The sequence below is a fragment of the Ustilaginoidea virens genome, chromosome 4, assembly GCF_000687475.1.
Source record: "Ustilaginoidea virens chromosome 4, complete sequence".
Taxonomy (NCBI): Eukaryota; Fungi; Ascomycota; class Sordariomycetes; order Hypocreales; family Clavicipitaceae; genus Ustilaginoidea; species Ustilaginoidea virens.
In genome coordinates, this window is record NC_057319.1 from 1,541,452 (window position 1) to 1,560,149 (window position 18,698).

Genomic DNA, 18,698 nt, shown 5'->3' on the forward strand with positions numbered 1-18,698 from the left:
ATATATACATCTTAGACTTTCTCTGTATTAAATTTGTTTTACCATGCTCATCTTTTCTTTTCTTTTGCTTGGTAAAAAAAAAGAAAGAAAAGAAGGGAAATGACGGGTTTCTCCAATCATACAGCACATGATAAAATTCCATTTGCCTGTCGGTCGACTACCGGATGACGCACATGCCCAGACCAGAAACTGCACAGTCTTATTCCGTAGAATGCAATGCGCAACAATGTTGTTCTGGTCTAGTCTACACTGGGAGTTTACCGATGGGCTCATCGAGATGCCGGAGTGGCTGATTAACTTTCGATCCTTGCCACCTTGTGGTCGATCCACGCTTATCATGTTCCATCTTTGCTCACAGCCAACGTTCACGCTACTACTGACAAGCGCGCAACAGCATGCCGTTTCTGGCATTCGCTGGACCAGGAGGCACGGATCCGGGCGATTTTGGTTCCTTTTTGTTCCTTTTTTTTTTCTTCTCTTTTCCCCCTCTTGGCACATTTTCTTTTGTCTTCCTTCATTGGCCGGTTTCCGGCCACGCTCCTGCTTCCCGCGTCGACAAGTCGAGATATTCATTCATGTTCCATTCATCCGGCATCGTATCCCAGCCAACCGTCCAGACCTGAGACTGGTCTTTGCCAGCATCGCCTTCGCCAGTCAATCGATTTCTTCTTGACCCTGACTGCACTGCACTGCACTACAAGCTCTGGGCAGCACCAAACTGCTGATGTGTACCCAGCGGCATGGCATGCCCGACACGGTCGCTTCACCTGGCAACTTTCCGTACAACCGTTAGTACGGACGTAGTTGGACCGCAGACGAGACAAGAACCGACCCGGCATGACATGCAAGAGGGGGGATGCCAAACGCCAACCGGGGCCTTGGAAAAAAAAACACTCCCCCCTGAGCAAGCCTCCTATCCGCCAAGTTTCTGCAGGAAAGCTTGGGGAACGCTTTCCCCGGCCTGCCTTTCTCGTGAGACATGACATGAGCCGGCAGCAGAGATTACCCCTCGACAACAGGAGACGCTTGATACAGCAAGTTTCACAAAGCACGATATAACCCGGCTGCGCGGCAGGTCATGGTGTACGTATGGTTTGTATGGGCTTCCCGCGCTCGGACAGGGGAGTCGGCGGCGAGGCTAGCTAGGAATGGAACTCGACGTAGTCGACGTATCAGCTGCATGCCACAGTATGTATGTATGTAGCAAAGCACGCAAGCTTTATGCAGAGGACGGGAATGGCAAGGGGGGTGGCCGTCAAATATCAGTTGCCAGGCGGGCCAAAAACCAACAAAACAAACTCTGCCTGCCCCGTGGTGAAATGCCCAAAAGTGCGCGGGTTGCTTTCGGTTGCGTGTCCTGTTGGATACAAGCAGGGGGGGACATGGGCTTTCCGTTTCCTGCATGAATCTCAAGCCATTGGACGGCGTTGGGGAATCGGCGGAGAAAACCCCGTCAAAATATCCACTAGTCGGCGTTGAGGTGATGCCAGTTTGATGCCTGGGCATCGTCCGAGGTGCATGTTGGATATCATGCAGCAGAACATGCCCGTGGCAATAAGACGGACTTGGGAGTAACCATATCGGAGCCACGGTTTTCAAAGCAACGACGAAACGGGGGCGGGCATTTGCTTTCGCTTGAACCACCGTGAGCAGTCATAAGTATCGTCGGCAGGTTTTTGACGCCTGGCACCAGCCACACAAACACACACACACACACACACGCACGCACGCACGCACGCACGCACACACCACAGGGTGCCATCATCTCGGCTTGCTTGCGATGCTCATCATCTGACTGCCCGTCCCCTCGAGGCCAGGCACCAAAGTTGGCCGTCCCCGTTCAAAGTACGCATCCGTAAGCCGTCCCGTCGGACCCCCTACCCCCTCTCCCTCCCCCCTTTGCAGTCCCTGCTCCTGAGGCGACTTCCCTCGGCGGAGATGCTTTCTATGAAATACAGCAGCCCATTCAATGCTAGAAAAGGGGGAAAAGCAGATGATGACGATGACTATCTAAGCTATGTAGAAGAGGGCACATATATCTCATCTGCCAGGTATATATCAGGCCTGTGCGTGATACGGCGAGGCTGCTAAATGACTCACAGGGCCGGCCCTCTTGGCCACTCACAACTCTCGCCGTCGGTTCCCCGCAGCAGGGCCCGAGGAACTGGCCGCTGCAAGCTTCCAGTCCCAATCGGTCGCTGCCCGGTGTCAAGCATCCCTTTAAAGGTGCTAGGATGCAGCTTTCGCAAGGCACCAGCGTTGAAGCCATTAGAAAACCCTACAGCAAAAGGTACATTACATCAGCAGACGAAGGAATGACGTGGTGGTAGCATAAGTACCAGCAATTTCCAGATTTATAAAGAGCTATATCGCACTTATCCCACCCGTAGGGGACATACATAGGGCGTTGTAAGGCGGCTCCCGCTAATTTGGCCGCAGGCAATGGGCCTCATTATTCCCTCGACAATGGGCAATTTAACTTAGCAGGCAATAAAGCTCTGTATGTCATTCATCAGCTCCACCGTAAATGCCAGAATCACCAATATAAGGATTTTAGTGACGAAGGTTTGGTGGCTGGACCGGTTGTTCAAGGAAGTACCTAGTACATCAGGTGCCCATTCGGCAAAAAGTAGGTCCGATGTAAAGGCTGCAGGCAAAGTGTCAATGGCTGCTGGCGCTCGCCGAGGCAACTGAGGCGGGTCCGGGGCTCCGGGTGGCGCGACCACCTTGGGTTATCGCCCTAGAGGTGATAGTGCAACGAAGTCGATAGTCCAGGCAGCCCCCACGTTCTTTTCCCAGGTATTTTCTGGTTTGTTTCTTTCTTTCTTTCTTCGTTTCTTTCTTTTTCTTTCCTTTTCCTTTTCTTAAAAGTACTCGCAATTTCCAGATTTGTAAAGAGCCAGGCTACATCTACATCGCCTTGCACTTTCCGCACCCGTAGGTCATATAGGGCGCGCCGTGCTGTCAGGCTATTCCCGCTAGTTTAGCTCAGGGGCAGTCTTGGTTCCAGGCAGACAGAAAACGCGCCATCCATCTGTAAGATGTCACCTTAAGTAGTCACCTATCTATTCAATTGGAAATGCCGGAATTGGAATTCCGAGTATGAGGCTGGGATTTTGGTGATGAAAGGTTTAGCGGCTGTGGTAAAGGAGGTACCCACTAGGAGGGAGGTACCAAGGTACCGTACCTAACCTAATGCAGCAAAAAATGGGTCTGATGCCAAGGCTGCACTGCACCCGGCACATTCAAAGGGATACGCGCCCTTTTCCCCTATACCGACGGTAGGTCCCTGGACGACTCCTGGTGCCTTACGTATGTCGCAAATATCCCCGTAAAACAGTCCAATTCAGCAGGTATAACCAATCTGTGATCAAGTAATCAGAGTAGCAAGGTAGCTGCTAGGCTAGGACTTGGCCATCGAGACTGAACAAAGAATGATGACTAGCACAACTACCCCAGGTAAACCAATAAAGGCATCATCAGGACAAGTACACCATCATAATATGACCAGGTATGTACTGCTGCGAATAGCAAACTCGGCGGCCCCTCAACCAAGCAACCGACTGATGGGACCCGTCTTGGGAACAACAGTCTTTGGGGGCTGCCATCTGAGCGGAAAGCGGCTGCGGCTTCTGCACCAGCTCGTCGTTCGTTCGTTGTATGCTGCCCAAGAAAGAAGAACGCGAGATGCACGCCGATGACAGGAAACATCTAGGCCGTTACGCCCAACTAGTCCGCGCGGACCCCTCCAAGACGCTACCGACGCCAAATGCACCGAAATCAAACGGGGCAAAAAGGGTCCCGCGACGACCAGCTCACATGCACGCTCAGGAGTAGGTAGATACGGGTACGGCACCCGTTCCCGCGTACGTACGCACGAAAGAGAAGCCCAGACGGACAATCGCGGGCGTATGCTTGCTTTCAGAGCAATGCCAATGGCCAACACATGATGGAAAATAAGAGGTCGCCCAAGAGGAACTCTGCCGCCGTGAAAACAAAGACTTTTGAGACCCCATGAGGAAGCTCTGCAGCCCTTCGACACGAGGTGAGAACCAAGTCCCGGCTGTACTGTAAGTCGCCGCCGCATTAGAAGCGCGAAACTGTAACCCCCCTCTCCAGCCAGGCTTCGCTATGTGAATGGCGACCATTGTTTCGTTGTAGGATTTCCCTGTCTGATCCATGCGTCACGTGTCAAACCTACCCTTTTACGCAGGGTGCACCCAGTCGCGGCGGCAGCCGCCTGGGACATGCAGACGGGCCGATGCTCGTCATGTCTTGCGCGCCTACTTTGCCAAGTTACCTCCTTGTCTCGTGTGGTTAGACATTCCTCGGGGATGGCCGGATTACACAAGCCTCTTGCTATCGACTCTGGGATCCAGCTTATTCAATAGATCGCTTCGATGGGGCCCGGCGGTGTTTGGAGCAGGACCAGGCCTGAAGGCGGCGTCGAGGACGGTGCTTGAATGTCGGCCCCGGGTGATGGAAATTTCAATGACGGCTGGGTCCCAGCCCGGTGGATAAGCTGTGCTTGGTCTGGGTGGCACACAAGGCCGGCCCTGGGAGGGCTTGGTCCTGGTGCGGCACATGTCGCGATGTTTGCTGTATTGGTGCAGAGATACAGAGATGGGCCGAAGAATAGGATGTCTGTCAGGACTCCGGATGAATGAGGTACGCATGTGGGATTTCGTCCTTGAACCCAGCCTTGGAAGGAGAGTTGACAATGGAGGCTTCGCCACGTGAAGTTGTACTGACGGGCTCCAATCGTCATGGAAGCCTTTTGAAAGGAGAAGGGGGGGGGGGGGGGAGGGCGGAGCTGAGACGAAGAAAACCTCCGTGGCAACCATCAAAAGCGGCGTTCAAGCCCAAACGCCACCAGGCCTTGCCATCCCCAAGCTGTGCCACGAGGGACGTAAAAGTCAATGTCATGATGCCATCACGGTGATGACAGGGCCGACAGCCTCTGACCGCAGTACACTGTAATTGCGGCAACCACGTTGACGACGGGGATATAAGACCCGCTGCGCGACCCGGCCTAGTGAAACGTGCAATAAACGACCCCCGGCATCAGACAGCATCGCATCGGACGGGCATCGATATAAACCAACCCCCAACTTTTGCTCCAAACCATATACAGACAAAACAACACCAAGCAAACTTGCTGATATCCCTGATGGCTTGCGACTGCGGATCGGGCTGCAACTGCAGCGGCCCTCGTCCCTGCGACTGCGGCGAGAGCTGCACCTGCAAAGACTGCGGCGTAAGTGACCAAAACATCCCGCCCGGCAAACCATTGCCTGTGGCCAACGCGGATGCTTACCTGGGGTGCGAAAACCAGAAGTAAGTGAGGGCGGGAGCGCACTGCGGGGGATTTTGGGCGGAGGTTGATCAGACGGCGGGCGGGCGGGGATCAAGGGGTGTAGGGAATCCACCGTAGCCTGACATGGGCCAGAGGCAATGAGACTTGCTTGGGTTGTTTCGGCATGGTGTTGCTTCCAGGTGCTCCGACGCCAAGTTTTTTTGAAGTTTTGCATGCGAATTCGTTCGTTTGCTTGTTGGCTGTTGAATTGAATGCGGAGGAGCAAGGCACGTGCTGTTGGGGCGGCTGCCAGCTTGCTGTGCAGTGTGGAGGCGGCGGCCCGGCTTGTCCAGGCTGCATTGTGGGGGATTCCAAAACGTTACGTGGCCTGGGGTCAGCCGAATGAAACCACTTGGATGACAAGTTGATACGTTCGTTGACTGTCCAAAAGTTGGGAATCACGTGCCTTCTGCACGTGTTGCCATACATGGTTACGCAAGGCCCTGGCATGGGTCGCGTGCATCGCTGAATATCCCTTCATGTTCGCTTCGGATTGGAATTCAGCTTCTCACAAGCAGATAGATACTGCTTTGTTTCTACATAGCTCATCTCCCAGGCGCAATCTTGCCGTGCGAAACAAGAGCCCCCCACCAGCTCAGCTGCAAAGGCGTTCCCAGTGCTCCGTAGGCTGCTCTGATGGAGACGGCGCTGCAAAAATGGTGAAAGCAGGGTCAAGTCTATAACCGCACTGAGCTCAGGCACGACGAACCACGGCCCCTGGCCCCCCCTCTGTCGATTTGCTCAACGCGGTCGAGGCCGCAAGGCAAACATCTGCAACGGATTCATCGTCATCGCAACCGAAAAGAGCCTCCACGTCAAGTCTACAATTACATCCAACATCCTTGTGACGAACCGTCCGTCATGTTTGTTTCCGAGGCAGCCTCTCTACCAGGAAAGCCTCCACGTCGTTCAACTCCTCCAAGCACGCCGAGTGCTGCATTTCCCTGCATCGTCCATCAGTGATTGACATCTTCTCCAGAGCACCGCGGCGCTTCATATGCTAACGTTGAGGCGGAACCAGCAGTCATAGTCATACCTATACGTCCTCAGGTCAACACTGTAGCCCAGGTCCTTCAAGGCCTTTTCGCTTTCCAGCGCCAGATCGTAGCGCACCAAGGGATCCTTATCGCCGTGCCCCATAAAGATGGGCGTAGCTTTGTTCATGTCGCCCTCGGGAACGATTTCCTTGAATTTTTGCGCCAGGAGGAGCCACGATGAGAGGCCGACGATGCCTCCAATCTTGACAGGGGCCGTAAGCCCGGCCAAAATGCTCATGGCACCACCTTGCGAAAAGCCGCCGAGGATGATGCGTTCTGCTGGAATGCCATCTTTGATCTCCTGCTGAATAAGGCCGTGGAAGTAATCCCGTGACCTCAAAATGCCCTGTCTGTCTTCGTTTCCTCCCTTTTCAATTGTCCGCTGCACACACGCGCAAATCAATAGGGACGTCCCAGTCTTTGAAATAGGAGCACGGGGGGCAAACAAACGTACAATGTCAAACCATCCCGGCATTTGAAAGCCGCCGTTCTGTCGGTTGCCAGACGCCGCAGAAAAAAAAAGAAAAGAAAATTGTCAGTACAGAACTAGAGACAGGCGGCAGGTCATGGCTCTGATTGCCAAACATGGCTTACCATGGTGATTGGGATAGACGGCGCATGCGGCAGGATAAACTTGATCTCCTCCAGGCGCTGTCGCCTCCGCCACAGCTCAACGGCATCGGACCATCCATGACCGGTGTCTCCCAAGCCGTGAGTGAATATGACGGTAGCTGTGTGACGTCCCGTGGCAGGGAACACCAGGGGGGGCAATCTACGAATTGAAGAAGAAGACGATGATGCGGCGCTCATTGTGGTTTTTCGTCGTGCGTCGTGCGCAAGTTTTGGGATGTTTGCCCTGGTTGCCTTGGTTGCCTTGGTTCTCGAGAGGCTTGAAGGTGTGGTTTGCGAACGATGAAGCTCCCGAGGGAACAAGAAACCTGTCAAGATGGGGACAAGAATCAAGATGATTGGTAGTAAAAGGCTGAGGCCAACAAGACGTCTGGCATTGCACATCAAATACTACAAAGGGGTAAATGAAAAGATTATCCGGCACGGCCATGTCATGCTATGCGCAAGTGAGGAGGTGCGGATGCGGAGGGGAAATGGTGGGGACGCCACCCATTGAATGTGGGGCGGCTGTCAGGCACATCAAGCTAGGTACCTGCCTAGGTACCTACCTAGGTACCTAGGTAGGTAGGTACCTTAGATACGGAGTGCCGTGTACCTGTCCATATTCCGTACTCCGTCCCCAACTTGGGAGACCCAGAAACCCAAGGTGAGTAGTGACCGTACACCGAGTTCCGAGTACCGAGTACCGATTTCGGGCTTCCCTGGCCCGTCTTACACTTGTATCAACGCAGAAAGTCTTCTCGACCAAACAAACCAATCCGACCCGAGAAAAAAGATCAATTCATAGCGCCGTTGCTTGCATGACTACGTCCGCCGGCTCATTTCTTCTTGATACACTCTACATACAACGTGCCCCGGAATACTTCAACATATAGCAAGACGATAAGGGGTGTCGAGAAACAATGGTTCGTTGATGATTTGACGAGGGTAAAGATTCCTGACTGTCTTTTACTTTCACTCGTCCGTTGGGCCATCTATTGGTGATGATGTCGGCGGAGGATACCAAGTACCTTGAAAAGAATTGCTGCATAAAGATGATTCATCTGGCGTAGGAGGGAGACGGAGGCTTGTTTACAGCTTCTCGATAATAGCGGCAGCATACTCGTGAGTCTTGGCCTTGCCGCCAAGATCACCAGTCAAGGCCTTGCCCTCAGCCATGGTGTCAAAGATGGCCTTCTCAATGCGAGCAGCATGCTCCGCAAGACCCATGTGTCGCAGCATCATGATGGAAGAAAGCAGCAAAGCAGTAGGGTTGGCAAGACCCTTGCCAGCAATATCAGGAGCGGATCCGTGGACGGCCTCAAAGATGGAGCACTCATCGCCAATGTTGCCCGAGGGGGTGAGACCCAGACCTCCGATCAGGCCAGCGCACATGTCGGACAGAATGTCGCCGTAAAGGTTGGGCATGACCAGTACCTTGTCGTTGTAGGGAAGGGGGTCAGTGACCATCTTCAAGCAGGTGTTGTCAAGGAGCTCGTCGTCAAACTCGATGCCAGGGAAGTCCTTGGCGACCTCTCGGCCAACGTTAAGAAATAGACCGTCCGACATCTTCATGATGGTGGCCTTGTGGACGACGCGGACCTTGGTGCGGCCGACCGCCTGAGCCTGCTGGAAGGCGAATCGGAGAACGCGCTCAGAAGCCTCGCGAGTGATGAGCTTGATCGACTGAACCACGCCATCGACAACGATATGCTCGATACCCGAGTATTCACCCTCAGTGTTCTCTCGAATCAGCACGGTATCGACATTATCGTATGGCGTCTTGAAGCCGGCAACGGATCGACAAGGTCGCAAGTTGGCAAAGAGGTTGAAGGTACGGCGAAGAGTAAGGTTCAGGGAAACGTGGCCCTTGCCCACGGGGGTCTGGCGGAGCGATCAGCGTCAGGATGTTCCCTCTCGGACAGCCAGCATTGTAGTAGTCGGCCTTGGCGATGATGATTGAGGACTGCTTACAGCAAGAGGTCCCTTGAGGGCAACCTTGTTCTTCTTGATGTTCTCAATCGCGGCATCGGGGATGGCGGTCTTGCCGTCCTTGAGAATAGGAGTAACGTCACAGGATTCCCAGGAGATGGGAGTCTATTCCATTGTTTCTGAGTAAATAACAAGCGGTTGAGCGGTTCGGGCGAAACATGCCCGTCGTGTGGGATCAGAAATGGCCACATACCTTGGCAGCGGCGAAGATGTCTTTGACGGACTCTGAGATCTCGGGACCAATACCGTCGCCCTCGATCAAGCTGACCAGGTAGTTGCCCTACAGGACGTGATATGGGATGTTAGCACATCGGTTCCGCGCCGACTGCGTGATGCTTTGCGTGTGATCTCTAGTTGACCCGCATAATCTTCCTGGCGACAGATCCAACCCTGACGGACGCTTTTGTCGCAGAGCGCAAGACGCAAACCAAAAACAACACAGCTGCAGTCGACCACCCGCAGCGACGAAGAAACGTCGAGTCGGACTGGAAAAGGCGTACCTTGGCATCCTTTGTTCCCTCATACTTGGCGACACGCTCACCGACAGTCGAGTAGGCACGCTGCAAAGACAAAACTGTCAGTAACCAAGCAAGGAAAAATTTCCCAGCACAAGCTTTCGGTGTGTCTATACAGCAACAGCCCAGGAGGCGCGGGGGGCGGCGCGCATGCATTGCCAAGAAGCGGCACGGCGAGAGGCAGCTCTGACGGCCAGCATCTTGGTACCCGAGTTGTAAGAATACTATGTTCCAAAAGAGAGAAAGCAACGAGGAACAAAAAGCCGCCGGTGCAGTGCAGGATCGAGGCAATTGAGAGGGGTCAAAAAGCTGTCTAGGGTCTCGGTGTGGGCAAATTCTGGAAGCCGTCGGATCGGACAGAGAAGTGTGGCTTGTTATCGCAAGCGGCAAGTCACTTGCCTGCTAGGTTTTGCCTTTGGTGGTACGGCAAAATCGAAACCGAAAAGAGTGGGACGTGGCGGCGCATTTTCCCGCACAGCCACCCCTCTGCTGCAAAGCAATCGCCTACTGGGAGCCTGTGATCAACTTGGCAAATGGAAAGACGTCGGCATTGTGACTTATGCACCACGATCTTTGAGTGGATAAATATCAGAATGCACAGGGAAAATGCGATAATACTTGATTGAAGGAACCAAGTCTCCTCGAAGAGACTTATGTTCCCAGCTATTTATAGTGGGAAAAGGGGTACCCCTAAGGGCCTACTAATCTAAGGAGAACTTAATACATCCGACCTCGGATATAACCAATATCTACATTATAGACAAGCTAATTTCCCTCTAATACACCCCCTCAGGATATACTTTCTTAAGGATATCCTACCATATAGCTAAATTTAATGCAAAGTAAGATAACAAGTAGAAATATTAATCTACTCAAAACGATATGCGCAAAATGATGGTACTGTTATTGAATAGGCTACCTATTCATAGGTAAATTAGCCTAATAGCACATATACGAAGTAAAGAAATAGCAACAAACTATAGATTCCAATTTTCTATAAGAAATAAATGTAGCTATTAAAAAGCCCTTTTTAATCTGATTTTTAGGGCGTCTTTTAATCCTTATAAGGCTCTTCCTTACTACTAAAATCAGTATCGTAAGACTGTAGTCTAGCGTTATAGGATCCCTTTAAAATAATAAGCCTAAGCTACTAGCGGAAGATTTTAAATTTCTAGCCTATTAGGGGCTTTATATAACTATTAGCGACTATATTACCTATTAGAACCTATATAATATCAATTATTCCTTTCTAAACCTCTTGGCGTAGCTAATAATAATAAATATCTATATAACGAAGCCGTATTATAAGCTTAAAGAATTCTTCCTTCAATAGGCAAATAGTCTAGATATTATCGCATTAAATTATAGGAATATCAGTATATAATTAGAGCCTAACTTCCTTGCATAATCTCTTAAAGGCGATAACCTCCTTTACTGTATAAAATATCGCAAAAAGCTCTGCCTCTATTAATAATATCGTAATAATATCCTATTTATTGCAATTCTCAAGGTCACTATAAAAGCAGAGCCTTACTAGCTAGCTAGATGGCACAAGACTGTCTGCGACCTGTGAACTAATCTTAGTATAAATACTAGATTTTTCACCAAGTCCTAAGACTATACAAGTGCTATAAAGCAGGGCAAGTGTAAAGGCAAGGCAAATATAAGATAACCAGAAAACGCAGGGAAGGTAAGAAGTTAAGAGGCATATAGTGCATTAACAGACTCGATTGTGCTGCCCTTCTATTATCTAGAAAGAAGGGGAAAAGCTATCCTATATATACACGAAGGAGGGGTGGGCCCAGGCATCCAAGGTAGCCAGTAAGAAAGCTCCCCGTAATGCTCGCTATGCCACGTATATAATACGTCAGCAGCCCCACTATATCCAGCCTTTCCAACCACCCTAACCACCGCACTAGTAATTAGCCACCACGCTAGTGACTAACCACTACGCTAGTGACTACCCACTACACTAGTGGACTAGCCACCATACTAGTAGGCCGCCACCACACTAGTAGGCCCACCACGCTAATTTAGCAATGCCACACCTTTTTTTAATAAGGCCTACCTTACTTGATATACAGTAAATAATCCACTGAAAATCCTAAGGTAAAAGGCAAAGGCCTAAGGTTGGTAAGACTACCGTAAGTCCAAGAGGCGGTATAAGGACTAGAAGGTCAGTAAGCCAGTAGGGCATTAGGCCAGCAGCCTAGTAGGCTACTATAGGATTTTAACACTATTAACCCGATTTATATATAATCGGGCCGCTAAAGAGCTTAATTATATAGCCCTAACTGCTTTATCGTATTGTAATATCGTCGGCATAGGAAGCATTAGAAAATGCCTCTATTTCTACTATATTAGCCTAGAACTCTATTGCGGTATTCTTTTATATATAGCTATAGTCGAGTGTCTTCTTTGTAGCTCGTAAATAGTTTAAACCCGGATTTTAGAGGAATCTGAATAGCTGCGATCTAATATAGCCTAATTTAGGCCTTATAATTATAATCGGATATACTAATAAACCTACTATCGATTAGTATCGCTTCGTATCGTATAGTTTAGCTATCCTATTAAATGCCTTAAGTCTTATAGCATATAGTAGGTGCTCTGGAAGGCGGTCCTTAGCATTATTAAATGCGGTAAGGTTATATTTTATCGTTAGCTTATTAAAGTAAGCCCTTTATGTAAGCTATAAGTTTCCGGCCGTACGGTTGCAAATAACCTTAATTGCTAGGAATTACTATAGCTCGCCGAGATCTTTAATTTTAAATGCCGCTATTAATACTATATAGAACGATTTAAATGCCTCCATTCGTAATTTATAATAAAATATAATTAGGTCATTAATATAGAAGAATATAATAAGGAAGCTATTAATAAAGATATAGGGATCCTCGTAGACCTATTTAAAGCCTTATTATAATAGGAATCGTAATAACTCTTTAAACCATAATAGTAGAGACCTCTAAAGCCTATATAGGGCATGTAATAACCTAATAAATATAAAACTATTGTAGAATCTATTGGGTTATTTATAATAGATAGTCTTATTAAGTGGTATATTAAGAAAAGCCGTAATAAAATCATATTAGTGCGTTTCTAAGTCAAAAAAGTATATTAACGCTATAAGAAGCCGAAATATATATACCGCAAGCGCTACTACCTAAATATTACGAAGATTATAGGGTTATTAATCACTATAACTGCATAATTGTGCCTTACAACCGGTAAGATACCTATTTTAGTCCTATTTATAGGCAAATACCTACTTTAGGTCTAATAGCTTAATCCTAAGGTCGATAGATAAATTATTTCGTTAAGTAACATACCTTGTTGCAATTCTTAAGGTCACTATAAAGCAAAGCCTTACTAGCTAGCTAGATGGCACGAGACTGTCTGCGACCTGTGAACTAATCTTAGTATAATACTAGATTTTTCACCAAGTCCTAAGACTATACAAGTGCTATAAAGCAAGGCAAGTGTAAAGGCAAGGCAAATATAAGATAACCAGAAAACGCAGGGAAGATAAGAAGTTAAGAGGCATATAGTGTATTAACAGATTCGATTGTGCTGCCTTTCTACTATTTAGAAAGAAGGGGGAAAGCTATCCTATATATATACGAAGGAGGGATGGGCCCAGGCATTTAGGGTAGCTAGTAAGAAGGCTCCCCGTAATGCTCACTTGCCATATATATAATACGTTAGCAGCCCCACTATATCGGGCCTTTTTAACCACCTTAATTACCGCACTAGTAATTAGCCACCACGCTAGTGACTACCCACCATACTAGTAGACTAGCCACCACACTAGTAGGCCGCCACCACACTAGTAGTCCCACCACGCTAATTTAGCAATACCACACCTTTTTAACAAGGCCTACCTTACTTAATATATAGTAAATAATCCACTGAAAATCCTAAGGTAAAAGGCAAAGGCCTAAGATTAGTAAGACTACCGTAAGTCTAAGAGGCGGTATAAGGGCTAGAAGGTCAATAAGCCAGTAGGGCATTAGACTAGCAGCCTAGTAGGCTACTATAGGATTTTAACACCCCCTCTGATTAGCTACTATAATAGTAAGCTAATCGTCGTATAAGGATAGGGAAAGAAAATGCAATAAAAGTGCTAAGGAAAAATATAAGAAAAACCTTAGTAAAAGTTAGTATAAATTAGCAGGCCCTAAGGCCTAGTAACTCGCGGAACCTAGTAAATTTAGGGCCCGGCAGTAGCTTCATAAGGCTATCAGCAGGTATACTATTAGTAGGTAAGTAGGTAATTTTAACTAAGCCTAGCTGGGCTTACTCCCTAATATACCGGAATTTTAATAGCGTATGTTTAGTGCGAGCATGTTAATTAGGGTCGTTAGAATTTGAAATAGAGCCCTAGTTATCGCAGTATTATAAAGGACTGGCCCTAGGGCTACTGCGAATAGGCGTCGAATGAATATATTAAATAGACTAAGGAGGAAAGAGAGAGAGCCCAAATAGGGGCCTCTAAGTAGCCTATTTATACCCATATGTAGTACGGGCCGAGTCCTTAGCGAGCCTTTGTAACCCCGTACCGATACTCCTAAGGCTAGTCGCGGGCGTAGCCCGAGTCCTAGCCATATTATGGCGCGGGCATAGCCCGAGCCCGTAATATACCCCCCTTCTCCACCTTAGAGTCGGAAAAATCGCCTTCCGTTATCAATCAATCCTCCGCTAGGGACTAATTATATCGCCGATTACTACATCGCGATATCTTTAAATCCGTATATAGGCTAATTACCGGGTATAGGAAGGATTCGTCTATAACCGTAGCGGATATAGCTATATAATTGATAAGAGTCGTACAGTTATTAATTGGGAATAGTATAGTAGAAGCGCATAGAAGTTTATTATCGTGCCGCCAGCTAAAGGTTAACCGATACAGCTAAGAATATTATGAAAAAATTTTTGCTAGCTACCGGCTGGAAATCTCCTTATAGTCTTTATTTTTCTTTATTAGGGCTTTTTTCCTTCTTCCCTTCTTCTTATTAAGGCTATTAATAAGCATTAAAGGTCCCTATCGTCATAAGTTTTATCCTATATTAAGCCTATATTATATACTAATTGGTTAAAGTATTATTTCTATCCCGCTTGCGTTAGTATTCTTTACTAAATTCTATCTCTATTACAATTAGCTGCTAACTCCTTTTATAGTAAGACCCGGTCTAGCCTATCGTAAAGCCTATTGGTAAGTCTTAAATCCTTACCTCTATTGCGAGCGTCTTATACTGACCCTATTTAGAGCCTAAATATATCTTTATCTGCCGCCGGAAGTGCCCCTACTAGGGAGGGATCGAGCCCTATTTATCCTTAGAAGCTATACCATACTATTAGCGATTATATCCTAAAGGGGGACTCTTTAGATAAAAAGTATTAGTATATAAAGGACGAAAAGTTTCTATATAATAGATATACTAAGCGTATATAGTCGACCGGAGAGTTGCCTATATATAAGCATTATAGGAGAGCTAAAGGGTATAAAAGCTGCACTAATTCTTATGCATCCTATATATAGCTTGATTAGCATCTTATAGGGAGCTCTATACTATAATGCATTTTATATAGCTAGATTAAAGTAGTAAAGGAGGAGAAGGCTATTATAAAGCCCGCTCGTCTTAAGATAGATATATAGAAAGCGTATGCTATTATCCTTACCCTTGAGTTTTAGGCTTTAAATAATTAATAGTATCGCGCTTTTGCTGCCGAGTAGGTAGCCCTTAGCGCCCTATATTTAGCGTTCGGGCTAAGAGATACTACCGGTATAGTTTCTACTATATCTATAGCGTTAATACCTTTGCGGCGCTAGGCTAGGTCTATTATAGATTTTGCTCCCGTTCTGAATATTATAAGGGAGATATAAGTAGAAGCCTAGGAATATTATGCTAAGATAGAGTAGTATTAGGTTAGAGCTTAATATCTTTGACTGCCCCTGCCCCTATTTTAGCCCGCCCTCTTTATATATTACGCAGGGGGGGAACTATTATACGACTAGGGCGGCTAATATTACACAGAGGCTCTACTGCTATTAGCGTAAGGTTATCTAGTGTAATCCCTATAGTAATAGGCAGACCCTATTCTATAGCCCCTTACGCCCTTACCGTCTTTATTATAGCCGCCTCTATAGATACTATATTGTCCGGCCCTATCTTATTAAGGGGTCTTATTAAAATCCTATAGTAGCCTACTAGGCTGCTGGCCTTATGCCCTACTGGCCTACTAACCTTCTGGCCCTTATACCGCCTCTTGGACTTATGGTAGTATTACCTTAGGCCTTTGCCTTTTACCTTAAGGATTTTCAGTGGATTATTTACTGTATATTAAGTAAGGTAGGCCTTGTTGAAAAAGGTGTGGCATTGCTAAATTAGCGTGGTTGCCTACTAGCGTAGTGGCGGCCTACTAGCGTGGTGTGGCATTGCTAAATTAGCGTGGTGGCCTACTAGCGTGGTGGCTAGTCCACTAGTGTGGTGGTTAGTCATTAGCGTGGTGACTAGTTACTAGTGCGGTGGTTAGGGTGGTTGGAAAGGCTGGATATAGTGGGGCTGCTGACGTATTATATACGTGGCATAGCGAGCATTACGGGGAGCTTTCTTACTGGCTACCTTGGATGCCTGGGCCCACCCCTCCTTCGTGTATATATAGGATAGCTTTTCCCCTTCTTTCTAGATAGTAGAAAGGCAGCACAATCGAGTCTATTAATGCACTATATGCCTCTTAACTTCCACCTTCCCTACGTTTCTAGTTATCTTATATTTGCCTTGCCTTTACACTTGCCCTGCTTTATAGCACTTATATAGTCTTAGGACTTGGTGAAAAATCTAGTATTTATACTAAGATTAGTTCACAGGTCGCAGACAGTCTTGTGCCATCTAGCTAGCTAGTAAAGCTTTGCTTTATAGTGACCTTAAGAATTACAATAGGTTATAAGCCTAGGTTTTTACTTCTTTGTTTTTACCCTACCTTTTTGTATTCACCCCTTAGTCTCTTTTGCTTATTAGTACTACTAATATAGCTATCCTTTAGTATCTTCGGCTTACCTTTATTAACTTTAGCTTACCTATTATTACCTTTGGCTTACCCTCTATTACCTACGGTATTACCCTGCGGCAATCAACGGCGTACCTAACGGCAACTTACGGCATAACCTCACGGCACTTTTAGCATAACCTTACGTTATTTTCGGCGTAACCTACGGCACCTACGGATTTTATAGTATGATATCTACCATACTATACCACTATATAACACCTTTACACCTAGTATACGACACCTACTGCACTGTACGGCACCTGTTATACTCTCCTACTTATAGCACTTTTGGTACGGCACTTACGGCACCTTTTATATTACAGCACCTATAGCACCTACGGCACCTACGGCACTTACGGCACCTTTATATTACGGCACCATATAAGCACCTTGAATACCAATGCTATAATACAGACTTGCACAACGCCTACGGCATCTATGCTTTTTTTATATATTGAGACCGGCCGCTATAATCTGCGGTTATCTTTTATAGTAGGCTACTAGCCACTATATTTACTCGGCTATTTTACCAGTTGTTCGACTATTTTGCTAGCTATTTAGCTAGTTATTCCTCTGTTTTTACAACTATCGGCACCATTTTTCAACAGATTTTTAAACCCTTTTTGCCCACTATAGCAGAGTCAGGATCCTATAAGGTCCCTAAATCCGATACTAAAGTTGATACTAATGCACAGCTACAGCTAGATATAGACGATATAAAATCCCAGATGAATATACTAACTGACCTTATATAGGGCCTAGTTAGTAGGCAAAATAACGATACCCAGGCTACCTATGCTACTAATAAGAAGCCTACTAAAGCCACTAAAGCTGGACCTTCTACTAGGACGACTACTACTAAAGATAATAATGATAGTAAAGCTGACGTTATGGAAATTGACCAACCTTCTACCCCTATAAAATATAAGGGTAAAGAGCCTATTTATACAACGCCACCAATAATAACTATTACCAACCAAATTAGTGATAGGGCTATTAAAGAATTAGCGAAGACTGCTAACCGCTTTAAGGAATCCCAAAAGCTAAAAAGCCCCTATAATTTCGACCAGTAGAAGCAGGCCCTTACTATACAACTTAGGGCCTTTAAAATAGCTAACTTTATTAACGACCCCTCTATAGCAAGGCACTTTGATGAGTCTGAGCAGGCACTTCTACTACTAATACTAAAGAATAGCTATAGTGAAGAAGCTACAGAGGCTATAGACTGGTATAATAACCCAGAGGAAGCCTACCTTCTGCTAGTAGCCCAGTACTGCCACTCACCAGAAGTATAGCGGGTATACTTATACCCTACCTTTTACACCCTTACCTTTACCGGTTATAAAGGCACTTTAGAGGCGTTTAATAGCGAATTTAATAGCTATATTTCTTGCCTTAGAATCTTAGGTTCTAAGATCGACTCTTTCGATTAAGTTAACCAGTATCTATGGGCTATAGAGGGGGTATTTACCTGCTGGACGGAACGTTAACGCTCTATAATTAGGGCTTATAGCGCCCAGGGTGTTATTAACAGTAGCAAATTTAACCTCTAGTATTTTATGGTTGACCTACTAGAAGAACAGCGTTCTAAAGGGTCTAATAAGGTAGCTACTAATAATAACCCTAAGCAGCTTAAGGCTTCTAAGGACTCTAAGAATAAAGGGTCTACTAATGCCGCTTCTACTACTAATAATAGCAAGAATAATTCTACTAATAATAGGAAAAAGAAGCAGCAACAGAAGAAGAAACAGGACTACAGCAAATAGCAAAATATTAAGGCTTTTATTATAGGCAACTATAATACTTAGGATATTAATATATCTTATTCTTTTTCCTCTATATCTACTGATATAAGCTATAGTGCTAAATCAGGCGGTAAGACCCCTAAGGATGCCCTCCTTTACGATATAGGCTCTACTTATTATATTATTAATAATAAGAAGCATTTCACTACTTTTCACCACTTTGAGAAGGATGATAAGCCTATTATTACTACTGGTGGTAGCCCTATTTCCCCTACTAGTTAGGGCACAGCACAATTTACTATACTACAAGGCGTTAATCCCACCAAATGGGGTATTATAGAGCTCAAAAATGCCCTATATATTCCTACCTTAGATATTAATATTATTAGCG

At 46.6% G+C, this 18,698-nt stretch overlaps 3 protein-coding genes across 3 annotated transcripts; all 3 read right to left on the reverse strand.

Moving 5' to 3' along the window:
• Window positions 1–4,933: 4,933 nt before the first annotated feature.
• Window positions 4,934–5,806, reverse strand: UV8b_04961 (uncharacterized protein; the record flags this gene model as incomplete). The annotated part of the gene is made up of 4 exons (XM_043142459.1): window positions 4,934–5,032; window positions 5,137–5,241; window positions 5,318–5,358; window positions 5,680–5,806. 4 exons carry the CDS (start codon window positions 5,804–5,806, stop codon window positions 4,934–4,936), a joined length of 372 nt encoding a protein of 123 aa, XP_042998393.1.
• Window positions 5,807–6,215: 409 nt separating this feature from the next.
• UV8b_04962 (uncharacterized protein) lies at window positions 6,216–7,203 on the reverse strand (the record flags this gene model as incomplete). Its single annotated transcript, XM_043142460.1, has 4 exons — window positions 6,216–6,300; window positions 6,393–6,775; window positions 6,848–6,883; window positions 6,988–7,203. 4 exons carry the CDS (start codon window positions 7,201–7,203, stop codon window positions 6,216–6,218), a joined length of 720 nt encoding a protein of 239 aa, XP_042998394.1.
• Window positions 7,204–8,094: 891 nt separating this feature from the next.
• UV8b_04963 (uncharacterized protein) lies at window positions 8,095–9,709 on the reverse strand (the record flags this gene model as incomplete). Its single annotated transcript, XM_043142461.1, has 5 exons — window positions 8,095–8,886; window positions 8,977–9,099; window positions 9,188–9,274; window positions 9,495–9,554; window positions 9,626–9,709. The coding sequence occupies 5 exons, from the start codon at window positions 9,707–9,709 to the stop codon at window positions 8,095–8,097; spliced, it is 1,146 nt and encodes a 381-aa protein (XP_042998395.1).
• Window positions 9,710–18,698: the final 8,989 nt, after the last annotated feature.